Raw genomic sequence first — 11,780 nt, forward strand, 5'->3', positions numbered from 1 at the left:
TAGGCACTCTTCACTACCAACATCGACACAACTTCTCACACATTCATACATTATCAGAAGGAAAAGGAGAAGAAAAAAAAGATTTGCGGTGTATGTTTATTAGAAAGCGGTACAACTGATGAGTATCTTTTCTTTTGCTAAGTTTCCCAATAATGCCTCATTCACGTTAACCACAGTGAACTCCACTCTCAATTCCCTTTTTTCATGCAAGTTTTGCCCTCGTATCGTTACATCAAACAATGGAGAAGATAAAGAGGAGATGGAGATGGAAATTTGCGGTGGATAGACCGCCTTAACCAGTTGTTGGACTAGATAGTCCTTGCTTTATATGAATTGGCTCTTTCGGGTCCAACAGCTAAGCTTACTTAGCTCTGACCTCGTACTTTTGGGCCCTCGCCCCCTTATTATGGCTCGAGTCTGGCACTCTAGTTAGAAATACGCCAGTTGTCGAACCACTTCATGTAGCTATATTGCTCGTTGCTACCTGTCATGCCCCAGCAGATGGGCAAAAAGAAGATGTAGAGTCCAATGATAGTGGTGTACAAGAAGCCGTAGATGCTGTATTGGACTGCCTTCTTTTGATCCTTCAGCACCCAGTCGGCCAAGAAACCGAGGGTTAGGATTGCGAAGTACAAGGCGGGATAGTAATGATGAACATAGGTCACTCGGGCCATGATGGCGAAGGGAAGGTAGTGTAGGAACCAGCCCAGGATTGGATAAAGCCCAGAGTAGTGGATTTGATCAATGTCTTCCTGTGATAAGTCGTAGAATCCTCGTCGCCATCGGAGAATATACCAAACAGTGATAAGACCGACGGCGCCTAGGGAAGCGGTCGAAGCCCAATAGACGAAGGGGTTGCCGAGGAGGAAGTATTTGACAATCTTGTCATCCCAACCGCACATTCGCAGACCAACATTTAGAATAGGCCACTGCCACCACTGGGAAGCGAGGTCATCTTGCTTATCAGGGTCAGGGACCAGAGCATTGTTAGATGTCATCATGGCCACATTCAGATGAATGAAATCGTGGAAGAATGGCGACTTATACTTGCCAGGGTCTCCGGGGGGGACTGTGCGCTGGTTAGCAACTATATAAATAAAGCTCATTCGCAAAACTTACGCTGGTCGTTGACGTGAGACTCGATGTTCCAGTGGGTGAAGGTATCACGGGGGTTGTTGCTCTTGTCGCAAGTCACCTCGATTTGCTTGAATCCCCATTGTGGAAGGTTGACGTTGGCTGCCCGTAAATAACAGCCCATCACCGGGTTTCTCAGCCTGAAAGCAGTTGTCAAAGTCCGTACCCTAGACCTATCACGAGAGGCCACATCCCTAACAACCTCGATTTTCCAGTGGTCCTTATCGTCGCCAACGGTAAGATTGCCGTAACAAGAAACTTCCTTGTGGGACTTAGTAACGGGGGCTGCGATATCGTGACTGTGCAGATTTCGACCCGTCTGCGAATGAATTAGGCGAATAACATCACCATCTCCAACGAATCGAGGCTCTTCTTCAGGGACAAAGTCAGGTTCAGCACGGTTGGGGTAGAACCACCATTCGTTGTTGGAATCCTTATGGTGGTAGCAAGTAACTTGCTGCTGAGTCGAACCCTCGGGGTAGGCTTGTGAGAAGTTAGACGTGGGGATTTTAGCTAATATGGAATGTTGTATACTTACATTGAACGTGGCTGTGAAGCAGACCGCCACCGTAGCCCATGTTCTTGAGGGTAACCTTGGAGCCAAAAGCGACCTCCAGAGGAGAGTTTCGTCCGATTTCACTACCTTCCAAGTTCGCTTGGAATAGAGAACTCATTTGCGCATCTCCGGGGCCACTCTTGATCAAGATTGCAAAATGAAGCGCAAAAGCGAACATATAGACCAAGAATGGTATGACAATTAGACCGACGACTCGAGCGCCGACATGACCAGCAAGCACCGGGATCGGCATCTTGAGGTTGCCAAACTTGTGCCAGAGGTCTTCGATTGTGTATATACCGACGAGAGCGGTGACGAAAAGTCCAACAAGCTTGATACTGCAAACAAATCCCAAGCTTAGACCGGTCATGAACAGCCAAAAGAACCACTCAGGTTCGAAGCTCGACTTTTGCTGGCGGTGAAACTTAGACCAGCAAAAGACAGTTGCAACTGTACCAAACAAGAGCATGGAATCCAGCAGGATAAATCGGCTGATTGTCGTGTACGAATTTTCACACAAAACCATGAGTGTTACTAGCCAGACAGCAGGACGCTTCAAGTTAAGCTCCCTCGCAGTGTAGTACGCCAATGGCACACATAGTATACCCCAAAAGGCATTGAAAGCTCGCATGAAGGTGTAGTCTAATTCCTCGGGATAGGTCTCGCCAGACTTGAACTCGAATGATCCATTGTAACCGGCCATGACCCCGGAGAGGCCAACAAGGATTTTACCAAGAGGTGGGTGCCTATTGTACGTGTTAAAACCAATATTCCAACCAAGCTGTCAAGGTATAGTATTGACTAACACATCGAAGAATAGTTCACGTTTTATGTAGTGCGATCCGAATTTTCCGAAGCTATCGAACAGATGTGCAGGTTAGCATCAAGGCAGAGGAGATTTGGGAGGATTCGACGAACTGAGCTTCCTATGCGGTGATTAGCAGGCATGATGAGAAAACACAAGGGCTATTAAACTTACATCCCATGTAACAATTGGACTGAGGCCAATTTTCCATAGACGTGTGAAGGCAGCGAATGCTGTAAAAATTAGGGGTGCAATGATAAATTCCCATTGGTCAAGTATATCGAGCACCGAAGCTTCCTACACAAATTCGAGTTAGCTAAGAGTCTACCGAGGAAGCTCTTTACCAAGCATCGATTTACAATGGCATGCAATGATATGTAAGGGTGTATCTGTACCTTCTTCTTTCCATGAAACTTCTCGTCAAGCTCCGGCCTTTGCGCCAGAGCTCCTGGAATGGTATATCCAGGTACATTACGTCGCCGAGCAGCGTCACCAGTTGGATCAGCGCCGGACGCCGCTGCGGCCTTCTTGTCGGCCATAATAATGGGTTAACTCTCTGCCTTGTTCTCCAAGGCAAGAGTCAGAATATGAGAAAATGGTAGAAAGAATGTCACAGGTTGGATAAAGGAGGCCTGGAGGAAAGAGAAGAAGAAAAAAGATGCTACTAGGTAAGGTGAAAAGGAAGGTCCTGAAGAAGAATAGATTAGACTAGTCAAAGACGACAGAAGTAGTGCATCTCTCCCACGAAGTAAAGAATAGAAGGGTAATCTTGACTACGAGAATATAATGGGAACCCAATACTGGAAGAAAGGCTAAGGAGAGAAGAAGTTGAAGAAGAAGATTGAAGGAAAGGAGGTTTGCGTGGCGTGTACGATTAGAACGTTGATGGTACAAAATACTAGGTACAATACAATACCTAGTACAGTCAGTACCTGCTACTACCTGGTCTGCCCGTCCTGCAGCTACTGCTACAAATGTCAAGACTCAAATGTAGTGTGTACCTCCTGTAATGTATATCTGTACCTAAATATGTATGTATGTAGCAGCACTTTCCCACCAAATGCTCGCACCTTTTTTTTTTCTTGTTCCTTTTTTTATTAATTTTTTTTTATTTCTTGCTTCCGCTGGATTGGATTCCTACTGAAAATTGAGGGACGGGCTACCATAGGATGCACTAGCCATCGGCCCCTGGCCCCTGGCCCCCCTGCGCCAACTAGCTAGCTTTATTTAGCACATTAGCACCTTTCAAAAGGTGCCCTTTTTTTTTTTTAAGGGACACTTTGTTCATTCGATTTATTTGACACGCGCGTACAGGTACAATAATATCATGGATGTATCTCGTACTTACGACCAAGCCTCAACCTTGCAGCACCTTGCAGCACCTTGGAAGCTTCAATCTATTCCCACTCTGTTCCCACTTTGTCGGGTATCATGGCATCCACATCTTTGCCGAGTTCTGGCCAGATGAGGTCACGCAAGTACCAAGTAGGTATATTTACGCACCACAGAATCAATTTCGAATCATTTGAAACAACCGTTACCACCCATTGACATGTATCATTCAATGTATCATTCAACGTTAATATACATATATACACTATATATTGCAATCTGGAAATACATATCTATGCATCTCAAACAATCTCACATGGACGCTACATACGACTTTATAGCACCTACATGCACTAAACTAGCCTGCCTAGTACTATTGGTGTAGCCCTGGAGGTATCTAACTTTAGGTAAACGGCAGTAAAACAACACGTTTCCATCACCCGCCTACTGACTGTTATATAACTACCTACCCTAGGTACATATATATATATATATATTGTCCAACCACGGTCACCAACACTTCAAATACACATACACATACACACACACACACACACACACACACACACACAGGAATTGTATCTTATTACATGCGTACATACATACATACCTAGAAAGCTGTCAACTACACAGCTACGTAGATTTCCGCCAACTAAGTTGGCATTAATCTAGACACCTCGAATATTATCTCTAATGACCCTTATCTCGATTCCTTGACAAATTGGCTAATGCCGTACACCCGTGAACTTCATCCAAGGGCTCGCTCGGTCTTACACACGAAAGTAAAAAGGCCTCCCCCCTTTCACCTTATTATATGAAACTCGTCTCTCCGTTTCTCTTTCCGTCTTGTCTCATCGTCGTGACGGTGATGATGATGTCGATAATGATGTCCATGTCCATGTTGATGGTCCTCGCTTGACTCGCGGAATGACCCTATGCAAAATAGGCAAAACAGTTTACAATAATGCTGGAATGCGGCCGCCGTGGCCGTCAGAATTCCTGTCGCGCCGTCTATATGAACCAGGGTCTAGTAGTCCTCCGCAACAATTTCAATGCCACTTGCTCCGTGAACTCAAATCAATCATCTCGCTGGTCTAATGGTGCGTACCTGGCTCCACCGGCTGGACTACTGCTGGACCCCCGGTTTTGGCCAACCATTCTGGTGAGCCACTCGCCCACTCGTCCCCGTGAACTCTGGCTTTCAGACCGTATTTGCGGCTTTCCATCTACGATACTAAGGATAGGGGGTTCGACATCCATAGAAGGGACGTTCTCAGAACCAAGGGGTCGTCCTCGGAGATCGAGCGACGGCACCGGCGATCCTGCTCTGATTAGCGAGCCCGTTTCTGACCTTATGCCAGGAGTGCCCATTGCAGTGCTTGCATCTCCGAAAAGCGAGTCCATATCTTCCAACCTCACACCGCATGTTTCGGGGTATATGAAGTAAACTGAAACCAAGTTAGCAAGTTTAGTAGAAGGGTGGGAGGTTAGGACTGAGACTTACCAACAACAAAACTAACAACACAGAAGAACGCATGCAGCAGATATAGTCGCCATTGAATCCACTCCTGAAGAATAGGAGTCATTTCTCCTACAAGCCAGTTGAAAGCCCAGTTGGAAGCGGTTGAGAGACTTGCTCCTTTAGATCGAATGCTTAGTGGCAGGATCTCAGGTGGGTAAAGCCAAGGGATTGGGCCCCATGAGTAACCGAACGCAGCGTTATAAACCATGACAAAGATGACCACCAATATTGGTGTAGAGTGGATATCTAGGTAGATGAAATAGGATACGCAGGACAAAGAGATTGCCATTGCGATGGCGCCTGTTAGGAGGATAAATCGACGACCCCAACGATCGACTAGATACCAAGGTGGGATAGTTGAGAGCAGATATGTTATGCCATTGATACCGGTCATTTTAACAGCGTCGTGGCCAATCCAACCGGCTGATTCGAAAACATAAGGAGCATAGTATGAAATGACGTTGATTCCGTTGAGCTGTGCTAGCGCTTGTGCAGACATGGCGATGAATACTCGGGTCTTGTAGCGTCGGAACATTTCAGAATAAGATCTTTCGCCTTCCATACGCTGGAGTAGGACGTCCATCTTGATCTCGCGATACTCTTCTCTTGCTTTCGGGTTATGAATATCGCCACCGCCGTATAGGTTCGCAATAACGACAATGCCCTCTTCATCGTGATCGTTGTCCAACAACCATCTGTCCACATGTTAGCAAATTTGACCCGTAGGATTCCATTATCATCACTTACCTTGGGGATTCAACAATGACCAAACTACCCAACCCTAACAAAGCTCCCATCACACATTGCATTAGAAGGGGAACTCGCCATGACAAATCATTTTCGATAAACCCGCAAAAGTAATCGACCCAGACGGATGTCGTGTAACCGATAATATTACCTGAAAATTCGATACAGGCTAGTTTACCTCGGTTGTGTGGAGGGGAGATCTCGGACTGGTAGACGGGAACAATGGTGGATAAGGATCCAACACCTAGACCTGCGATGATCCTGCCCAGCATCATCATAGGCATATTGGCAGCAAATGACTGCAAGGCTCCGCCGATGAAGAAGATAATTGAACCATACAAAATCGTTCTTCGTCGGCCTATGATGTCTCCGACTTTTCCGACGATTAACGACGAGATGAGAGCACCGATCTCGAGAATGGCAACCATCGTACCGATTTCGGCTTTCGACGGGTGATTGAAATAACCCCGGAATTCCGGACCCCTGAAGTATGGTTAGGTATATGACCATGAGGCGAGTAGGCAAGGACGCCATCGTTGAACTCTTACGTGATGATACCCGACATGACTCCTTGGTCATAGCCGAACAGGAATACACCTAATGAGACGAAGATGCTCGTGAAATAACTGTAAGATACACAATTAGTACATCATTGTACATGATTGATATCTCGTTGCCTTATTGCCTTGTTGCCTTGGCGTGGTGGTGGTGGTGTAATACGTACAGGAGGGCCTTGCCCGTGAAGCCGTGGACCCCAGCGCCCGGCATGATGGAGGCTATGATGCGTTCTGCTCTTGAGATACGGCGTGGGGAGACGTTAGGGACCTCGATTGCTTCTTTATCGATGACCCCAGAGAAAGATCTAGAGGAACGATGATGACTATGCTCGGAGACGGATCTCCTAAACTGAACGCGTTTGTGTTTTGGATGACGCTTAAGAACTCCGGAGAATAGGTCCTCGTTCACCGACGTATCAGCGATGGTCTTCCGTAAGGGATCCTCCTCATCCGCCAGCTGCTCGGCTAGATCACCCGTGTCAGTCCAGGAATCGGAGTCGGCAGAGTCGGAGGAGTGTCTCGTATGGGATGGCTGGTCCCGGTGGCCGGCCAACAATGACGTCGATTGGGCGCCGTGGTCGGATCGATGAGTAAGGGTGCGGAGAGGGATGTTTGAGGGAAGACGGTTTGATTTTGGTGAAGGAATTTTGGAGGTATTGGGGCTGGCAAGCAGCAGCACCCTCCTGCGAAGATAAAGGTATAGATTGGAATTGAGTTGGGGACTGAGGAAAGGGTGGAGTGAGTATATAGGACAGGGCCCCAAGATTCAGTGTCATCCGGGCCTGACCAGTGACGAAATGCTCAGTGCTGTTGACAAGTTTTTTTTCGACCGGAACGTACACACCCAGGTGGATCACCAAAGCACAAGACACATGCACAATCGAAGCTCGTTCCAAAACCGGTAAGGTAAGGTATCACGCACTGTAGGTACAATACGGTCAAGCCAGTCAAACGAGTCAGTAGAAGATAATGTTGTATGTAGGCATGTACCTTAAGGTATGTAGCTAAATAAGTTATGTAGGTTAGTTAATCTGGGTTAGTCAAATCAACGTCGACCATGTAGGTATGTAGCCTAACTACTGAATTGAACCGAGAATCGGACGTGAGATGGATGGATGTAAAGGAATAAGCAGAGCAATCAATATCGATCTTTTTTTCTTCTTTTTTTTTTTTTTTTTGCTTAAGAAAAAAGATGATTGACGATTGTCTTTGAAGTGGATGTAAGGGTATTGGGTATTAAGTGAGACCTTTTGGCTACCTACCATTGATATGTATGTATGTATGTATGTATGTACTAACAGGTATGGTAGATCTAGGTACGTATGTAGGTACCAGCGTACGGCAAAGATGTATGTAGTCAAGAGTTAGGACTCAGGAGGAATGTTGGTAAACTGTTCAAATGTTGTATGCTATTGAAGTTGACGGGTTGAAAATAACATTGAAGCTAAAGGGAGAAAGTTGAAAATAATTAATAAATTCGAAATCATGTAAAAACTGTATGTAGGTATGTATGTATGTATGTAATGTACCTAGTAGACAGGTAGACAAGTATTAGACAGGTTGACTTACAGATCAAGGCTCCCAAATGGCCTACAAGGACACAGGACACGGAAAATATTGATGTGAATCCTACCTGCTGCACTCCCCTATTCTCAAAAACTTCAGGGAACCAAAGGGAGAGATAGCTGCCGCTGATCATTCTTACGTACTACTAGTACATAGTACTGCCCAGCTGCCATATCATACATGCGGTCTTGGTAGTTCTTGGATGTACTCCGTGTCTTTGGAAACTGTGCAGCAGCCTTTCTCTTCTGCGGTAATCGCGACCATAGCCTTGGGGGTTTCAGGGTTGTAGCATTTCCAGTTGTGGGGTAAAGACACCCCCACAGGGATTGTCTTGCACTAGCTGTAGTACTACACACCTCCAGGGCTATTAGGTAGGTACACCTAGGGACACTAGACAAGTGCTAGGTACTAGACCGTATTATGTTATAACTGATACGATGCAGGTACTTTACCGTATCTATTGCATTGGAATAACTGTGCTTGTGTTCAATTACATCAATGATGTATTATGTACCTCTAGATTGGTAAGTCAAGTCTTATCAATTTAATTAACTATTCGAAATACCATCGACCTCCCTCCCATCTAAAACTTTGAAGTTCATCAACCTTTACATAACTACATACTACAACATAGTAGTACTACTATATGATTAGGTCGGTACACACATGTAGACAACTTTGCCAACTAAGTTCTAGTGTTATATACTACATGAATACCTACCTATGGTTGGATCCCACGTGCAACCACGACGTTGAACAAGCTTCTTCTTTCTTTTAAGTTGTGCCCTTGTACTCACCCCTCTCCCTTTCTTTCTCCCTCCCTGCCTCCTTGCCTCCATCTTCAATGTTCCCTCCCTCCTACCCAAGTCCCAATCCCAACATCGCTTCACGACGTAACCCACAGTCAAGCAATCACATGATGTCCTTAAAGTGCCGATAGCTGTTCAAACTCTATGGGATACGTCGTTAGGGGGGATATCCTTTCTATTTACAAAACTAGCCAATGCAGATCAGTCACCTTTTCGGAATTCGCATACGATTAACTACTACAGCACATGTCAGATCCTTCTCTAGGCTCTAGCTTACTGGATTCCACGAATAAACTAAAGCGAACTCAAGAACACTACTCGGCAGCTGTTCGGGTCAGGTGCTGGCCTATCTACTTCTTCATATGTCCGAATATGGAGGCTCAGTATGCAACCGGATCCACGATGGCATCATATTGAATATGGGTATCATGGATATCATACGAATTGAGCCCAAGGCGGTCAACCAAAATGTCACTTGAGGATGCAACACCCCAGAAAACACCCCTCATTTTCAAAGAACCCTTTCCCATTTCTACTAGTGTATCAGTTTGTTTTTCTGGGAAGTTGGGGGGCTTGATCATAAGAACCATCCCCAAGGCTGCATACAGCTCGATTGACTATCCCCCCCTCATTTATTACCCCTCGCGCCCACATACACGTGCTGCCGAATTTATACCTTAAAAGCCATGCGAATGGCTGTCGAAGCCGCTCACCATTCAACTTGTCTATTGATTGTTGTACAGGCATATCATCCTACCTACCTACCTACCTATCAGCCGACGTCTACTCAATATGATCATGATAACGGACTCTTTTCCTTCAAGCTACCCTAAGTTTCGTCGTCATTGTGGCTAACACTAGGCTATATATCGCCTAGGGAATTTTATGCTCAATTTGTTGGCAATCTTGAATTACTATAATAGATACTGACAAAGTAGGGGTGGTCAACCAGATTCGTATAGAATGCCTACTTAACTAATCCTCGGGTCGCCTCGCATAGCATATAACCTATAAGAGAATTCGAGAAGTTCGTACGGAATATCTAGAATATTTTGGAGCATACAATACAATTATACAATTTGCCTTCGCCACTGGGACCTCGGGCTTAGAGAGCCTAAGAGAGGTGGCACAGGCGGCATAAAATCCCATTTCAGGAAAAGAAGTGCGTAAGAACGACTAGATATGATCCTCCAAAAGGTCAACCTTGACCATTGATTGGTAATAATTTGGTATGTATGTAGAAGGGGGAAGTATGAGTGTCAAATCATATACGAATAGGCTGACCCTTTTTGCATTAGATCCATTAGATCTTCGGTTAGTATCAGATGTGGCTGAAACGCTAAACTACCTCATAGTCTCATACTATGATGTTGGTTAGTGACTGAGAGACGCCGTATTGGTCGCGCCCTGAATCTCAAACTTGGACGTTGCCCAGACGAAGTTGAAATGTTAGTGTGATGATAGCCCTAACCTACCTAGCTATCCACCCCCACCACCAACCTAGGTTAAGAGCTTAGTAGGTTTCACTCCTACTATCACAAGAGACAACGACTGGCTGAGTTCCTTGATTATGAAGAGCCCTAAGCAAGGGCCCAAAGTGTATTAGCCATCGGTAGGTTACAGGTAACACGTGCTGTACGATGCATCTTTACGACTTTTCGTTTTAGAGTGTAACAGATCACGGAATATTCAAAAACGCTCACTTTTCGTGCAAGGCCATAAATACCTACATACATATGGCTAGTGCTACCAGACCGTGCGCTCGATCTCAGGTGTGGGACCTATCGTCAACTCTGTACCTACACTACAAAGTATGTATGTGCCCTCCCTGCCTCCCTCCAGGAAAACGGACCGTAAGCGGATATTCATCCAAGATTACAGAAAGAAAGAACAAGGGTCATTGGCGGGTAGCGGCAAGATAGGCGGCAAAGAAATATGTAACGCCGCAAAAAGATGTCTCATTGGAAGCAGCTTGCATTAAATGTAAAGTACTGGGACAAGATCAGCACAAGGTCGTCCCGGTCAAAATACGTATGACATAACATAGCATGAATAGCATGGACGTATTACACCTTCACACATGCTATAACAAGTGCCAGGATGCTATCAGCCATCAACCATCGTCGAGGCTCGAGGCTCGAGGTTCGAGATACGAGATAGCCCCCATCACCGATATGGAGATTGAAGAAACCGAAAGGCTCGTCGGACAAGTGGTGATGTTTATAATAGGCTACAGTTTACAACCTACAGCTCATCACGCATGATGATTGTCCAATCCAAATGACTTACATATGGATATCTCACCATATGGTAGCTCCTCCTACACGTAACTTCTATTCTAGGCCATTCCTAGTAAGATGTACGACCATATTTTATGCAAGACATCGCGGATCTTACAATCCGGTTCGTTGAGCACCTATGTAGTACTTTACCTTTTTTGTTCGTCTTTCTCTTAATTGATACAGATGGAATCCATACGACAAGGCGACGGATTGACTCCATGCCCATGCCCATGCCTAATACATATTATATATAATAGATCCAGAATCAGATGATAAGAAAAGGTTGGCTTTGACTTGTTCTCCAGAAGTATTTGTACCAGACCTAAGATATATATATATGTGTGTACTAGGTACGCTATTACAACAACAAAGTTCAAGTTCTATCCCAACTAGAATTTTTGTATTTTTGGGATTATTCTTTTTATTTTATTTTTAAAAATGGAATTGCAAAGTTAGAAAAAGTTAGAATT

At 45.2% G+C, this 11,780-nt stretch overlaps 2 protein-coding genes across 2 annotated transcripts; both read right to left on the reverse strand.

Annotated features, from left to right (window-relative positions):
- Positions 1 to 425: 425 nt before the first annotated feature.
- Positions 426 to 3,034, reverse strand: GGS25DRAFT_519214 (glycosyltransferase family 39 protein; the record flags this gene model as incomplete). The annotated part of the gene is made up of 7 exons (XM_049263659.1): positions 426 to 1,069; positions 1,120 to 1,617; positions 1,673 to 2,436; positions 2,497 to 2,547; positions 2,609 to 2,616; positions 2,670 to 2,792; positions 2,891 to 3,034. 7 exons carry the CDS (start codon positions 3,032 to 3,034, stop codon positions 426 to 428), a joined length of 2,232 nt encoding a protein of 743 aa, XP_049118684.1.
- Positions 3,035 to 5,012: 1,978 nt separating this feature from the next.
- On the reverse strand, positions 5,013 to 6,998 carry GGS25DRAFT_172445 (general substrate transporter). Its single transcript, XM_049256573.1, has 5 exons — positions 6,821 to 6,998; positions 6,645 to 6,722; positions 6,097 to 6,579; positions 5,328 to 6,044; positions 5,013 to 5,275 (listed from the first exon to the last, which is right to left on the reverse strand). Exons 1-5 carry the CDS (start codon positions 6,862 to 6,864, stop codon positions 5,101 to 5,103), a joined length of 1,497 nt encoding a protein of 498 aa, XP_049118685.1. The 5' UTR covers positions 6,865 to 6,998; the 3' UTR covers positions 5,013 to 5,100.
- Positions 6,999 to 11,780: the final 4,782 nt, after the last annotated feature.

This window comes from Hypoxylon fragiforme (genome assembly GCF_022984875.1).
Source record: "Hypoxylon fragiforme strain CBS 206.31 chromosome Unknown GGS25scaffold_3, whole genome shotgun sequence".
NCBI lineage: Eukaryota > Fungi > Ascomycota > Sordariomycetes > Xylariales > Hypoxylaceae > Hypoxylon > Hypoxylon fragiforme.